Source organism: Plecotus auritus (genome assembly GCF_963455305.1).
Source record: "Plecotus auritus genome assembly, chromosome: 6".
Classification (NCBI taxonomy): domain Eukaryota; kingdom Metazoa; phylum Chordata; class Mammalia; order Chiroptera; family Vespertilionidae; genus Plecotus; species Plecotus auritus.
This window is the reverse complement of record NC_137773.1, coordinates 66,044,032-66,061,471: the sequence shown is the minus strand read 5'-3', so window position 1 is coordinate 66,061,471 and position 17,440 is coordinate 66,044,032. Positions and strand designations below refer to the sequence as shown.

Here is a 17,440-nt window from a genome sequence, read left to right as displayed (position 1 = left end):
AGCTAAATACTGTGGTATATTCATATGGAGGCATACTAGTCACCAATAAAAGGGAATAAACTATTGAGAGACACAATAACAATATGAACTAACAAGCAAAATAGGCACAAATTCAGAGAGAGCAGGCTGACAGCTCTCAGGGGTGGGCATTGGAAGGCTGGGTGTTGATGGGGGTGAAGGGATTGAGCAAAAAGAAAAAAAGAGAGAAAAACGATCATGGACATGGACAACATTATGGTTATTGCTGGGGAGAGCAGGGTGAGGAGAGGTGGAGTAGGGTATAGAGAGGATAAATGGTGATGGAAAGAGATGTGACTTGGGTGTTGAACACACAATACAGAAAAATAAAATAATACATAATTCCCCTCAAAAATTTCCTAAACCTTCCCATAATTAAGAAAAAATGTTTATAATATTTCAAAATACGTATTTTAAAAATGTATGTTGTTACATTTTTTTGTTTATTTGTTTTAGCATTGTTTATTTGTAGTATTGTCAGAACACTTGCCTTTTCAGGTCTTTATGAAAGATTTATAGAAATTTAACTGATAAAATATGCTGAGAAACTATGTAAATTGGACTACTAAATAGAACTATATTCTTTTGACATTTTATATTATTTGGCTTTTCCAATGACTGACTTTAATTTAACTACTGTAAATCTTTAAAAACATTTGAATAACTGAGGTCATTAAAACACTTATCAAAATAAAGAAAAATTTTAAATGATTGAAAGATCTCATAGACATCAAAAACGATAAATACTATACACAACTCTATGCCTACACATTCAATAATTTAGATGATATATACTAATTCCTTGAAATACACAATCTGTCAATACATGTAAAGAAATAAGACAATCTGAATAGATCTATATGTGTTAATGAAATGTTATCAATAATTAAAACAAAAAGTGCCATGCCCACCCAGATGGGTTCACTGGTAAATTCTACCAAACATTTGAGGAAGAAATTATACCATTTCTCTACAATCTATTCTAGAAGATAGAAGCAGAAAATATACTTCCTAACTCATCCTATGAGGCCATCATTACCTTACTATCAAAACCAAAGAAATAACAAGGAAACAAAATACCAATATTTCATGTGAATATAGATGCAAAAATCCTCAATAAAATATTAGCAAATGAAATTTAAAAATGCTTAAAAAGAATTATGCACCATGAACAAGTGGGATTTATAACACCTATGCAAACTGATCCAACATTAAAAACTTTAGTGAATGTAATCCATCACATCTCCAGGCTAAAGAAGAAAAATCACATGATCATATCAATAGATGCAGAAAATGCACTTGGCAAAATTCAATACCGATTCATGATAAAAACTCTCTCCAAACTGAGAATAAAGAACTTCCTCACCTTAATTAAAGAACATCTAAAACAAACAAAACAAAAAAAACCTACAGCTAACATTACACTTAAGGGTAAAGAACTAGAAGCCTTAGTGCAAATATCAGAAACAAGGCAAAGGTATCTCTCTGACCACTCCTGTTCAACACCATATCAGAATTATGTCTGATAATGCAAGAAAATAAAATAAAACGTATGCAAATTGGAAAGAAAGAAAGAAAACTGTCTTTGCTTGCAGATGACAATTAACTATGCAAAAATTTGAGAGATTTGACATAACTCCTAGAACTAATATGTGATTTGCAGCAAGTTTGCAAGAGAGCTGTAAATGTATGTCCACATAGAAATGTGCACACAGGTTAATATACAGAAATTAATAAAAAGTCCTTTATAACAGCAATGAGCAAGTTGAATCTGAAATTGTAAACACAATGCCATTTTCATAACACCCCCCAAAATAAAATCCATAAATATAAATCTGATAAAATATGCATAAGATGTATATGAGGAAAACCATATACTCTATAAAAATAGTCTATTAAAACATCCAGAAAGAGAAAAGAGATCCCTACCTCAAGAGAAAAAAAAAAAAAAAACATTGCCAGCATTTCTGACAGCATATGTAAGCAAACTTCTAACAGCATCTATCTATATAATCTATCTAAATAAAGAGGAAATAGGCAAATTAGGCCGGGACTCTGTAACAGGTCACGACCAGACAGGAGGAGGTTGCACACACAGGTGAGGCCCGCAGTGGAGACGGAGACAGAGACGGGGGCCAGCCTCCCCTGGAATCGGCGGCTCTCTCCTGGTTCCCGCGGAAGCCACAGGGCTCCCATGAAAGCAGTGCGGCTCCCTGCGGCGCGCTGCGGTTCCTGCCGGCTCCCACAGAAACAGCGGGTGGCCTACTGCATGCCATATCGCGTGATGGGCTACTAGTATTTAATAAAGCATTTCTGTTGGATGTTTCCATTCATTGATAGTGTAGTGATTGACAGCCCACACAGCTGATAAACTTGCAATTACCTTCAGACAACCTGGCAGCTAGTTCAACGTTGTAACTAAACATGTTTTTCTAGTGCCTAGTCCAGCAAATATATGTAGTCAACCCCATTTATTTTCCTGTCGCCTAGGGCCTATAAAGCAAACTTTGCACTGGCTCTCCCTGAAGCATTGTCCGCTGGTTGCACATTTAAATAAGGTCTTGCATAGTGTTTTCAATCAATTCATTTGAGATGTTTGCTTCACTAATAATCACAGACAAATCAATACATGCATTTAAGAACTCAATTTGAATTATTTTGCTCAGTACCTTGTGTGTAGTAGGTACTTAATAAATATTTGATGAAATAATGACTGAACATACCTTTTTGTAGATAAAAACTGAACTTAAAGAAAAGCCTTAATTTAGGAGGCAGTGTGTTAAAGGAAAAGAGAACTGTTCTGGAAGACAGGAAATCAAATCTTAGCTGAGCAGCACCTAGTAGTGTGACCTTTACCAAAGAACTTTGCCTTGTTTTTGTTTTGTTTTATTTTGTTTCCTAGGTTCTCAGTTTTCTAATCTGATATATATATATATATATATATATATATAATCTTACTGAGTATTTTCTATTGTTGTGTGGCTCTAAAAACAAACTCTCAGTTTACATACAGGGGAACTGATGCCAGCAATCAGCAGTAAGTTATATTAGTTAGAAACAATACCAATTCTTTCAGTTGTAGTTTATCTACACTAATAAAAGAGTAAGATGCAAATTGACCATACCTTTGCAACATCCACCAGCCAAACAGGAGTGAGTATGCAAATTAACCCAACAAAGATGGAAGGTTAATTTGCATACACAGGCACCGAGCAGCCGGGGACAGGGTGGGACACTAACGTCATCGCAGGCTTCTGCACTGTCCCAGCCGCTCCGGGCCTCTGGGCAGCATGCGAAGGCGGAAAGGCGGCTCCAGGCCGGAGCAAAAAGGCAGCTCCAGCAGGAATGAAGGTGGTGCCGGCAGCCAGGGGAAGGAAGGCCCATTCTAGCACGAATCTTTGTGCATCAGGCCTCTAGTATACTATAAAGTTTTTATCTCTTAACCATGCTAAATGTCAAGCTCATAAATTAGAATATTTCTTTCATTTATAATACATAGCTTTGCTAATTGAATTCACAATAGAATTTTAATAATAAAAGATATACAGGGCAACTTATAATTAATTTACACATTGGAGTAGTGAATGCAAATGCTAGCTTGCCAATGCATTAATATTAATGATTAGATAAATGTATTTTTACTCAATTCACCTGTTCAAAACAACCACACTTTTATATTTTGATTAGGACTTAGCTTAACACACTTAATTAATATAGATTTGGGTGAATTAATAGTTTGTTTTTCTTTAGCAAACTGATATGATCCAGCACTACCCTTCCCAGAGACATGGTGAGAAAATATAACTATACTTAAACACAAGAAGGCTTTCTTTGGAAGTCAATCAAAAGAAAATGAACAGTAAAAAAAATTGTTTCTAGGTCTTGATATTCTGCTGCTTCTGCATTAGTAAAAGCATCAGTGACTCTCCAGGAAACAAATAAAGCCAAATATTTTGTCAACTATCAAGATAATTTTTGTTTTTTATTATTGAGTTGGGTATGAGGAAGCTCTGTGACTCAGGTCATTTAAAAATCCATACTCTGGTGGTGGGAACATCACATTTGCCCACACGTAGGAAATAGCTAGAGTTTTCCAGAATTTGACAAACCTGACTTTAATGTACTAAATAAATTTTTACTTTGGCTACTTTGTCATATTTTAAAAAAATAAATGTAAAGAGAATGCTAATGCATCATATTTTTCACATTTCAAAACTTCAAATCTTCACCAAAAAGCAGCTCTATATTTTCCAAATTACAGCTACTTTTAAAGCTTTAATGAAAGTGTTTTAAAGTAGGGTCAAAAAGGTGTACAGGAGCATCACTTTTGCATACCACCTTACACATCTGCAGTAACAGTACCACAATGAGATCCACTCTCAAAGGGATCAAGTGATTTTCTGTAGTAGATCCTTATCTTAACAATTTTAGAAGTCAGACATATCCCGATTCAGTCCTCAGCATGCTAATTTTACCCATTAGAAAATATACCCTGTTTTGAAGGAATAAACATGCAAAGTAGCTTGTTCAAGGGTCAAGAAAACTTTTTTTTTTTCTCTTAAAGTTCTTGAATGGACAAAGTTAACCAGGAAAGAGGTAGGGGGGACCTATCACCATGAAAACTTTTCTAAGTTTTCAAATCAACTTTGAAACCCACACAGCATTTACTTTTGGCTTTTGGCAAATTTAAGGGCAATTCCGCCCCCAGTTAACTGTTAACAACGGTGGTACTCTCAATGTGTTTGTGAGACAGTCTTCCATGGGTCCCTCGTGTTTCCACATCTCATGAGCAGAGTCACTGACTGGAATATCTGTTCAAAAATGTTTGTATAGTAAACAGCATTGGAACATAAAAATAACGTCTCCCGCCGAAACAGGTTTGGCTCAGTGGATAGAGCGTCGGCCTGCAGACTCAAGGGTCCTGGGTTCGATTCCGGTCAAGGGCATGTACCTTGGTTGCGGGCACATCCCCAGTGGGAGGTGTGCAGGAGGCAGCTGATCGATGTTTCTCTCTCATCGATGTTTCTAGCTCTCTATCCCTCTCCCTTCCTCTCTGTAAAGTATCAATAAAATATATTTAAAAAAAAATAATAATGTCTCCCTCTGGAGCTAGGGCAAGTGCATTTACAACCTTAGAAAACAGAGACTGTGTCTTCATTCAAAGCAAAGGCAAGACTACTTGCTATCCAGTATGATAAAGAAAATGGTTTCTTCTTGTGCAACGAATAGGCATGCTTATGGCCCATACAAAAGAACTGGCATCCTTCAACTCATAGAACTCTCATGCAACATACTCCATGGTGTGTGCTGTTATTACCTGGTGCTCTTTACTTTGGGCTCAAGAAAACAGCTTAAACCCTGGCTACTGCTATGAGCAATAAACCATCCTTTATCTCTGACCCAGGAATCTTGTGTCTTCTGTCACTGTTCATGAAACTATGTATGGCAGGCTACCATACTAGCTTACAAATAGGAAACTATTTCAAACCATTCACACTGAAACAAAGGTTACTCACAGATTTCTCTATCCTACTAGTTTTTGGAAGATGAAATAGAAGCAGATAAGCTAAAAATAACCCCTTGTCAAGAGAATCATCATTTACAATATAGAGCATCCCTCTTAGGCATTTAGGTTGAGAATTATAACATTAAGAAAGCATCTACACCATGGGTAATGTAAATGCAGGGCATTTCTAATAAAAAGAGTTTAACAGCCATTTTTGGGTTTTGATTTTTGCCTGGGACTCTTGAAGGAATATTATAGTATTTTTGTTAAAACTCAGGAAATTTCTTAGATTCATTCTTCCTAGTTATAAAGAATTTGGAACTATTATGTGCTCTGTGATGTTATTAACCTCAGATTCCAATTTTTAAATTATTCTTCAATAGTTCTTGCACAATCTCAAAATGAGGACTGGATGGGATACATTAATACTGTTATTTCATTTCTCAAAAATATCATTTCAAAAATATTTTTTTCAAAAATAATTTACTCTTAGAAAAACATTTGAGATTTATTAATAATATTCAGCTACTATGATATATGCAGAATAAATATATCAACTAAGTAATTAGTACATTCCTTAACATTTAATTAATTGATTTTTCCCATGATCCCCTTTACTCCTGTCTTCACCACCAATTTTGCTCTCAAATAATGGTCTGAATTGCTTCCTGACCTCTGAAAAAACATATGACTATTTTAAAGGGCCTTCCCTTGAGCATCCTTCAAGCAGTCAGATATTTCAGATGAAATGGCACAAATTTTCCTCAGTCAGGAAATAATGCTCCTGGGTTTGCCTGAAGGCTCCCAGCCTCTAAGCAGTCATGGCTTTGATGAGTTGTTTAATGTGTATCTCCTTCCCTAGAGTTGTCTCTTGCCACTCTTCATGAATCCACATCTATCTTTTTTTTTAAATACTAAGAGTAAAAATCACCTCCCACAAGTGGTTTATTTGAATTGCACTGTATTACTGTGCATAGTGACACTCTCTGGACTTATTAAACCATGCAAACTCTTTGGCCCATTTGTAACTACTCTCACAGGTAAGCAATTCGATTTAGGTAGTAAAGGAATCGTAAGGTAATTTTTGTTTGCAGGAGTAGATCTGCATTGTAAAGCTAGACATAGCATTCTCCAGTCACATAAAAATGTCAGCATTTTAAGTTCTTTAAGTGGTCCCAGTAGGTATTCTCAAAGAGCACTCCTTCTGTCCTAAGACTTTTCCCTCAAGCCTGACTTTGATTATGGTCTTCCACAAGCAATGCGGCAGTGTGATCAGTACAGTAGGTAAGAAAAGGGATGTAACATATGGTACCAACCCTGACAGGATTTATAATCAGTCAATGAAGGTATATGGTAATAAGCTAAAATATTAATACACCCATATTACAGGGTTATAAATACAATAGGAAGTTAAATTGGGATGGGAAATTATGACCCAGGAAAAAATAGAAAAAAAAAAATTATATATATATATATTTGTGTGTGTGGGTGTGTGTGTGTGTGTGTGTGTTGTGTGTGTGTATAAAGCTAATATGCAAAGTATCCCCTCGGGAGTTCAACTGGGAGACCGGGAGTTTGCTTTCTCATTATGACATGCACTGACCACCAGGGGGCGGCACAGAACAAAGGAAGGCCCTGGCCAGCAGCCTGGGAAGGAAGGCCCTGACCAGCAGCCAGCAGCCAGGAAAAGAAGGCCCTGATTGTCTGCCAGGCCTAGGGACCCTACCTGTGCACAAATTTCATGCACCAGGCCTCTAGTCTATATTAATAAAAGGCCTGTGGCCATGACGCTATAATGCTGTCACAACCAAACGAGCAGCAGCTCTATTGGTGAGCGGGGTGGGGCGTGAGCTACTAGCGATTTTGTGCGCTTTGAGCCTCTGGTATATAAATAAAACCCTAATATGCAAATAGACCAAACAGCAGACCAACCAACCAACTGAACATTTGGTCGCTATGATGTGCACTGACCACCAGAGGGCGCACACGGAACATGGTAGGCATTGGCCGCGGCAGCGTGGTGAAGTAGGTGAGCAGGGGCGCCAGACCAAGGTGGGGTGCCGGTTGCTGTCATCGGGCGAGCCTCTGGTGGTTACTGAAAATTCTTTTCTCCCATGCTGCGGTCCCACCAGGCACTCGCACCTGCTGCCAGCGCCAGCCCTGTTCACAACCGTGGCTGGTGCTGGAGCCACTGCACCCACTGTTGGCACCCAGCACTGGTCCTGATCACTCAGCGCCATCAGTGGGTGCAAGTGGCGGCTGCCGGCCCCGATCGCCCCTGAGGGCTTCTCCACCTCCCCCTGCTTCTGCAGGGCGATCGGGGCAGGAGCCACCACTCACACCCGCTGATGGCACCAGGCCTGCTGACACCCACTGCTGGCTCCAATCACTCCACGCTGTCAGTGGGTGCCCAGAGCCATCAGTGTGTGGGAGGGCGGTGGCAAGAGCGGGCCTGCTGGCAGACAGGGGGCCGGGGCTGTGGCGGGAGGAGCCGGGCAGGGGTGTGGAGGATGGGCCGAGACCTGCCCCATTGCCCACTGCATCCTCACGGCCCATAGTTCTCTAGTAGAGAATACAACAGTAAGAACATCACAAGAGTGGAAGTAAAACAGAAAGTCAAGATGGTACAGCAAAAGGAGCCCAGGATTTGTGGTTAGGTGATGTGGATTTAAATTCTAGTTCTGTCTTTATTGATGAGAATAGACTATGGTTATGTTGAGATAACAAACAACACCCAAATCTCAGTGGTTTAAAACAAAAGTTCCCTCCCATCCCCTGCTTCCTTTCACATTACAAGAGAATCACTAATTAACTGCATGTTTGATTCATCATAGTTGTTTAGACTTTGGATATTTAAGCTGCTACTACCTTGATCAGATCTGTTTGGCATGTTGGAGGCAAAAGAGAGTTCAGGGAGATTTTACAATGATAATGTTCAGCCCAGATGCATTGCATGGCAGTGCTCACTACTCAATGGCCAGAACTAGACACAAAGTCTCATCCAACCACAAAGCGACCAATAAATGAAATTCTTATTACTATGTGATCAGAATGAGGTGAGAATAGGAAATATATGACCTATAGGTCAAATTATTACCAAAAGTACACATTGGGCAACATATGTATTAAATCCTGAATCCTGCTTCCTAACTTGCTCAGTGTGTGAAATTAAATGATTACTAAACATTTGTGAACCCCAATTTCCTCATCTATAAAATAGTAATAAAACTACTTACCACATAGGAATACTCAAAATTAAATGATCAACTGTATAGAATGAACCTAACAGAGAACTTAATATATAGTAAGTGCCTGAGAATATTAAGTTCTGTAAAGACCTCTCTGCAAACACCAATACTGCTGATGGTTCAAAATTTGGGAGACTTCAGGAAGTTCATTACTCTTGCACATGACAATGAGACCAGCAGTTAGGGTGGTCACTATGCATCCCAGTGAGTCTTCATTGAGAAGATGGCCCTAAACCAGAGCTACAGCAACATTTAGGAGAAGACATTCATGTCAGTCTGGCGAAGAAATGCACATGGGAATACTGTGGTTGTGCTTATGGAGGAGTAGGAGGAACAATCTGAAAGAGCATTAGATGTTTTTTCTCAAGGTCAGTGTAATGTTGTTTTACCTTCATTATCCTCTTTATTTTTTTCTGGTTCCTTTTGCCCATCTCAGTGATTTTGTCTGTTCTCTCTCTTGTCCTTGGGAAAGTTACTTTACTTCTCCAAGATTTAATGATATCATTTGGATAAATAGAAATAACGTTCCCTGCATCCCAGGACTATTAAAAGATTAAGTTTCAACAATTACTTTTAACATGAAAGTACCTAAAACAATATAAGTATGCACTGTTTACTTTAAAATAAGCTATAATAATAAAAGGGTAATGTGCTAATTAGACCAGATGTCTTCTGGACATCATTCCGGACGTCCTTCCTGATGAAGCTGGGGCCCGAGGGAAGCCAGCCTGGGTCCCAGGTGCCGGAGGAAAACTAATGCTGGCAGCCTGGGTCTCGGGTGCTGGAGGGAAGCCAGTGCCCGCAGCCTGGGTCCCAGGTGCCGGAGGGAAGCAAGTGCTGGCAGCTGAAGGAAGGAAGGCCTACTCTTGCCGAATTTTTGTGCATCGGGCCTCTAGTAATAAATAACATAACCATTTTGAGGGTTTGAATTTAGTAACTGTATTTTACAATTCTAGAGTGCTAATGAATCCCTGTATTTGATATTCCATAAATGCTTGTTGGAGAAACACATTGTATGAAATACATGATTAGCTCTCTCAGACACATACTGTGGACTATAATTAAGATTTCCATAATCAGAATGATGAATTTATGTTTCTTGTGTCTATCTTGAAACACAAATATATTTTCAATCATATTTATGTGTACGTATATTTGTAAAATGTATAAATGTGCACATATATTTATATTTATATCTACAATATGTCTATGTAATCTCAGAAGTCTCACATTTCACTTTTGGGTCCCAAGAAGGGATTCATTACACAGTGACACACAAATATTTGGCAAATATGAGGTCTACACATATTATTTTATTAGATTCAATGTACTAAAAGTCCTCTGGGGAAAATATGGAAAATGGCTAATCAGAACTGGAGATAGATTTTATTGATTATCCATGTTTTAGTATTCTAGTCAATAACTAATACTTAATATTAGTGAGACATAATCCAAGTAGAAAATCTCTTAAGCATTACCTCAGTATTACAAACATGTAGAATTTATATTTTTTGCAATTTAAATAAAACTATGTAGGTGAAAAAATAAATAGGAAATTATGTAATAATATTAAAATATATACTAGCAGTCAGCAGCTGTGTGTCGCTGCAGGTTGCCCAGGACCAAATCAGAGAGGGTCGGACCTGCATTACCACCATTTGTCCACCATCCAGAACTGAAATATCATTGCTGACATGTACACATAAGGAACTGTTTGACATTAAAATTGGGACTCAAAAGAACTGTTGGCCCAGAAAGAAACTCACTACAGACTGATTCATTTGCCTCCCAGCATAACCACTATTGCTTGTCCCATTTTCGGTTCTTATCACATGATCTCACTCATCTAGGGGAAATAATGAACAAAATAAAGTGATGAACAAAAACAGACCAAGAGACAGGGAAGCATCGATCAGACTGTCAAACCTCAGAGAGAAGGTAGGGGAGGGTGGGGGTAAGCGTGAGAGATCAACCAAAGGACTTGCATGCATGCATATAAGCCTAATCAGTGGTCACGGACAACAGGGTGGTGGGGGCATGCGTGGGAAGGGTTTTGGGATGGGAATGGGAGGATGAGGACAAATATGTGATACCTTAATCAATAAAGAAATTAATAAAAATAAATAAAGAGAAACTATAAAGCAAAAAATATATATATAAAGTTTTTAAGCATTGTTTTGTTGATTTTTACTCTGATAAAATGATAAAAAATAAAAATATACCTAATTAACTTACTAATTGTAATTAATGAAATAATTATAATGAACTACATAATTATGTATAATTCTCTACATAATACAAATACATGTATCATCTTAATTTCAGTCTTATTCTAGTCAGCAGGTGGAGTCATTCATTTTCTATCTATTTGTTGAGTTTTTACCACCTGCCAAACACTGTTCTAGGTGCAGGTGTACAGCAAGATGAATAGTAGCTTACATCCTAATGGAAGGAAACATTAAAAAAAAAACAATAAATAAGTGAAATATATATCTTAAGGAAGGGTAAAGAGTTCTATGAATGAAAATAAATTTAAAAAGTTGGAGATAGGAAATGGTTATGGCTATTCCATTTTCAATTATGGTTTGGGAAAGCATCAGCAATCAAGTGGCACATATGCCTAACTGCAATGAGAGTCAGTGGAAAAAAGGATGACCAGGTATTTCTAGGATCTAAATAGTGACTGATATAGACACAATCTAAAGGCTATGATGAGGTTAATATTCAAGGTCTTGGGGAAGAAGGAAAGGTAGTTCCCAGTGCTCAGCTGGGGGTTGGGTATGAGTAGAAACTATCTGGTGGTTCTTGCAGGGGCTTGCACAACTCAGGGTGCCTCTCTGCTCCTGTCAAATACTCACTTCCACATGGTCACACAAACTCACTCACTCACAAAATGCCTTTTGTAGCTTAATTTCACTTCTCTCCCAAGTTGTTTCAAAGTTAAGTACCACCATGACGTTCTCTGTCTCTCTGTTTTAAATACCAGCAATCAAGTATTATTTCTAAATAAAGATTCTCAGAGATTCAATTTAACAGTATCTACTGTGTTCATGGCACAGGAATAACAGGATTAGAAAGTCATAGTTTTGACCTCAACATGCATTACCTAGGGCAGACACACAATACAGAATAAATATTCACTGGGTATGTTGGAGTATGAGCCAATATGTTGTATTAATAACGTTTTTTGACAATATTCACAAAGGTGTTATTATTTCTAATTATTGGGCTAGGATAAAACTGATTATTAGAGGACATGAATGATAATTTAAAGATAGTGGAACAAGGCCAATCTTCCCTTGTATTGACCCAGACTAGAAACTTTAAGAACATATTAATTTTTTTACATATGACTAAATTTCTACAATGATATTTGGCATTGAAGTATACTTTTACAATTTTTTTATTTTATTTTTTACTTTTCTGGCTATCAAACCTATCCTGAATGTTATGCCTAGCTAATTAATATATTAAATAAATTTATGTGTTCAGAAAATTCCTTAACATTTCTATGAATTTTGATTTCTCATTTATAAGATGAAAATAGGTACATCTTCATAAGATTGTTTTAAAGATAAAATAATTCAGACCTTAGCTTAGTTTCTGCCACATAAAAATCCCAGTAAAGCTCAGTCATTTTATTAAGATACTAGAGTCCTGTGGCACAAATTCGTGCATGGCTAGGGTTCCTTGGCATGGCTGGCGATCAGGTGCTGGGTGCTGATTGGGGCCGATAGGGCTGTCTTGCCCAATCCTGATGGGGGACTATTGGGGCCGATCAGGATCAGCCAGCTGGGGGAAGGGACTGCAGGAGATTGGCTGGTCATGGGAGGTTGGCTGTGAGAGCGAACTGACAACCAGGTGGCAGCTCCTGCATTGAGTGTCTGCTCCCTGGTGGTCAGTGCACGTCATAGCGACCAGTCGACAGGTTATTCATCAACGGGTCCATTCAGTCAACGGGTCGTAATGGTCACTTAGGTTTTTATATATATATATAGATTATTATATTATGAAAGAACTTAGCAAATATATATATAATGTAAGTACCAAAGATGTGTGTTGAATGTAAGAAAAAATTAATATATATTTATTTTTTATTTTTTTATTTTCTTAATCTTTATTGTTGAAAGTATTACATAGGTCCTCCTTTTTCCCCCATTAAACTCTTTCAGCATGCTCCCGTTCACCCCACCCACCCTCACCACCCTTTGTCTGTGTCCACAGGTTATGCATATATGCATACAAGTTCATTGGTTGATGTCTTCCCACCCACCCTCCCCTGCCTTCCCTTCTATGTCTCTGGGTCTATTTTTGATCATCAGCTTATTTGGTGCATTAGATTCCACATATGAGTGAGATCATGTGATACTTATCTTTCTCTGGCTTATATGTTTATTTTGAAAGTTTTTATTAAGACAAATAGTATAAGACATTTAAAAATCTATTTTTTCTCTCATAATTAGTATGATTTTTGTCTTCTTTCTACTTTCTAGGAAAACCAAAATGTATTATAAACTTTTATTTGATTTAATATTTACTTAAGTTTGTTATTTATACAATCATGATCTGTTATTAAAATAAAATCACTAGCTTAATTTATTGTGAGTAATCTATATAATTCATATTATACCTAAATGTCTATTTATTTTATACTTGAATATATTTAACATAAAGAAGTATTTATAGCCAAAAATTATTTTTATAAAATTAAAATGTTTCATTATTTCTACAAAAAGGAATCCTTTACCAACCTATGCATTTCCCCATAGTATAAAAATCCTTTCTTAGTTTACCTTTATAACAAATTTAAGAACATAACACTTTTGCTTTAGTTTTTAAAGTTTTAAACTTAAAATTAATGTGGAAATAATATGATTAAATCTCAACACATTTAATTATTTTTATAAAACTATTACTACTTTTTAACTTTAATAATATATTTTTAAATGAGCCATCTCTATACTTTGTCAAAATTTTCAAAATTCTAAATTCATAAAATTACTACCATTTTATGTTTTAAAATGTGTATTTTTCATAATATGAAAATTACATTCTGAAACCATATTCTTAAATAAGTGCTCTTGAATGAATAAGAAACCAAACAACTAACAGTTTAGCTCCTAATTACTAGGACTTATGAGAAAATTCAGAATGGTGACTGTACCTTGTGTCGCAGTCTTATTAGAGGTTGATAAGATTTAAGGCCATATCCTACTTCTTTGCTTGGCCTTCCTTCTGACTCCAAAAAAATGAATCCAAGAAACAAAACAGCTGACCAGTACTTAAACATTCTTTTTGCTTTTCACCTGCGAAAATTAACATTGCAAGTAGTCAGAAAATCCATTATATATTGAAAAAAAATGTATTAAAAGGTACTAATAGTGCAAAGAAATATCCACAGAGCAAATAAAAAATTATCAGCAATTACCAACTAAATCCATAATAGATAAGCATCTCCAAAGATAAATTAATATCATCTTACCATAACAAATACTGTTTTCTTTTTTCATTCATATAGCCCTTATACGACATTCATTAAGTAGAATATAGGGGACAATAAAAATGCATTGAGGAGAAAATTAATAAAAGCATGCTGAAAATTTTTAAAAAGAAAAAGAAAACAGTGAACCATTCATAAATTTTTAAGCATCCATACAGAATATAATTATGAACATATTTATAAATCTTGAATTCTTCTTTGAGTATGTTTGGTGAATAATGCTTAATAAAACTATAGTTATTATAATTCACTGATAAAGACTGGCAAGAGATTAAGAAGAGAGTCTACTAGAGTAGTACTTAATAAACTGAGGTACTACAGAAATTATGCAAATGGGTTATATTAAGTTATGAATACATTTTTCCAATAGTATTAAAAAGGGCATCTCTTTAAGTAAAACAAAATAAATTAAAAAGTACAAACTACAAAGATATCTAGAAAATTGTTTTTTAAGTGCTTTCAACAAAAATTCCTATGACTCTTTTCAATGTTCTATGTTTTCAGATATACCAGAAAATTGTAAAATGGCATTTATTATTATACTAGAGGCCCAGTGCATGAAATTCGTGCACAGGGAGAGAGGGCCCCCTCAGCCCAGCCTGCACCCTTTTCAATCTGGGACCCCTTGGGAAATGTCTGATGTCCTTGGGATCGGGCTGAAACCATCAGTTGGACATCCCTCTCACAATCTGGGACAGCTGGCTCCTAACTGCCCCCACTGCCAGCCTGATCACCCCTAACCACCTCTGCCTGCCAGCCTAATCGCCCCTAACTGTCCCCCTCTGCTGGCCTGGTCACCCAAACTGCCCGCCCTGCTGGCCTGGTCACCCCTCACTGCCCCCCTCTGCCAACCTGGTGTCCCCCACTGCCCACCCTGCTGGCCTGGTCACCCCACGCAGCCTGCTGTTCAGTCCTTTGATCATCCCTCGATAACCCCACTGCGGGCCTGGTCACCCCGCATAGCCTGCTGTCAGTCGTTTGGTCATCCCTCACTAACCCCCCTGCTGGCCTCGTCGCCCAATGCAGCCTGCTGTTCAGTTGTTACTGTGATGACGTCATGACCAATTTGCATATTACCCTTTTATTAGTAAGATTAATATAGATAAACACTAAGCCCTTTTACAAACAGTTCAATTATATTTCACTTCACCACTTTCACCAACACATCTTTGTATGTATTGAGGCAATAGAGGAGCTCTTTCTCCTCCTCAGCCAAGCTGTACATTTGACTTCTTGAGCAACTTAACCAATTGACTAACCCTGTCAGTAAAGAGTTGTGCATTTCACTCTGACCTTTGTCTGACCATCGTCTGCTTCAATCATGTTTCTATGTCACTATCAAAGTAATAGTTCATTTTTCAAGAAACGGTCATTTTACTTGATGTCTATGACACCCCTCTCTTCTATTTCTATAGATTTTATGACAATTCTTCAGTTCTTTTTGTGAGTTAATCCTACTCATTTACTTTGTTATTAAATATTATAGTTTATTAAATCTCATTGCTAGCCATTTATCCTACTCCATTCAATCAGCCTAGGCTTTTTCAACATAGTCTATTGCAGTGGTTGGCAAACTCATTAGTCAACAGAGCGGCAAACTGCGGCTCACGAGCCACATGTGGCTCGCAAGCCGCAGTTTGCCGAGCACTGGTCTATTGTTTCAAATACATGTACTGCTTCCCACCCACCCAATCTCCAGATTGGTATAGTTAGCCTACTTAACAGCTCCATCTTTATGTTTCAAAAGCTTCTCCTCATAACATACATACCCACATGTGAAGTCATGCTTTCCCAGAATTTCATTCATCCATTTACTCAAGCAGAAACAAAGAGGACATCTTGGATATCTTTGGTTCCCTTACCTTCATACTAAACACACCAGTAAGTTCTGTTATTTCTACCTTCAGAATATATCTCTCAAGCATCAGTTTCTCAACAAGTCAACAGTCACAACCCAGCCTCATGCTATCAGCACTTCTTCCTAATCTGCCCCAATCACATTCCTACTGTCCTTCCACATTTATGTACATGAATCTTCAAGCCATTCTCCACACAACAGCCCCAGTGAGTACAAAAATTCCAACAATGACATTATTGCCTTGTCAGTAACTTTAGAATATACTAATTTACCTTTAATGTAAAAGCAAAATTACTGACATAGCCTGCAACTTCTCAGCATGTCTTTCTTTTTCTCTAAATAACTGCTTTTCAGACACACTAACCTTCATTCAGTTCTTCGAACTTATTTTTTCAATTCCTACTATTGGCTTTTGTATGCTAGTTCCTCCACATGAAATTCAATCTTTTCTTTCCCAATTATTATCCAAATGCCTTTCACATATCAAACATATCCTTAAAAGATCTTATCCATAATACCAAGCCTGAGTTAGAGTTCCTAGTCACTCACAATCATAGGTCAGTTTTCTGTTTATAATTATACAATATTAATATGATTGCTTGAATGTTTGTCTGCTTCACTAGAGTATACATATATCTGTTTTCTTCTTCAAACTTCATAAATGCAGGGATATGGGTGATTTTTTCAGCATTATGTCATGTGGGTCTAGCAAATCACCTAACCCTTACTAGACATTCAATAAATAAATGCATAAATGAATGTCATCCTGCATTCAAGGGTAAAAGAAGAATCCTGTTTTCTTGCATTCTGATAACGCTGAATGGAATCCCTATTTTCACTACTGCTACAAAACCAACCTGAGAAAAATAGTTTGATTTGTAATCCATCCCTTTGCTGTCATTTTTATGTATAGTATAATCATTTGCTCAGATGTAAATATGAGCTTTTAAAACCAATGAATGGAATATCTTAAATCCAAGGTAGAGTCCATGAATAAAGCAAATGGAACCAGCTTGATAAATGTATATTTTCTCATGTATCTGAATATTATGCTCCTTTTGTGGTCAACCAGGAGAGGTGGGAAAGAGGCATGACAACAACTCTGTTCCTTCATGACTCTGGGTAAAGATGATGTCATACATTTCTTAAAAGTGCTCATATTGCTCATATAAAGGTTTCTTTTCCTCTTTTCTCTTTTTCCTTCCTTCTCTCCCTCTCCCTCTCCCTCTCTATCTTTTCCTACACACACACACACACACACACACACACACACACACACACTTATGTATATAATTTGGGGACACCCTGTA

At 37.1% G+C, this 17,440-nt stretch overlaps 1 protein-coding gene across 4 annotated transcripts in view; it reads right to left on the bottom strand.

Moving 5' to 3' along the window:
- The window catches only part of FSTL5 (follistatin like 5), a 618,951-nt gene that overhangs the window by 554,720 nt on the left and 46,791 nt on the right, over positions 1 to 17,440 (bottom strand). For all 4 annotated transcript variants that reach the window (XM_080673147.1, XM_080673149.1, XM_080673148.1 and 1 more), the window contains exon 2: positions 13,937 to 14,078. In XM_080673147.1, coding sequence (XP_080529273.1) covers positions 13,937 to 14,062 — 126 coding nt within the window. In that variant the 5' untranslated portion in view covers positions 14,063 to 14,078. The remainder of the gene's footprint in view (positions 1 to 13,936; positions 14,079 to 17,440) is intronic.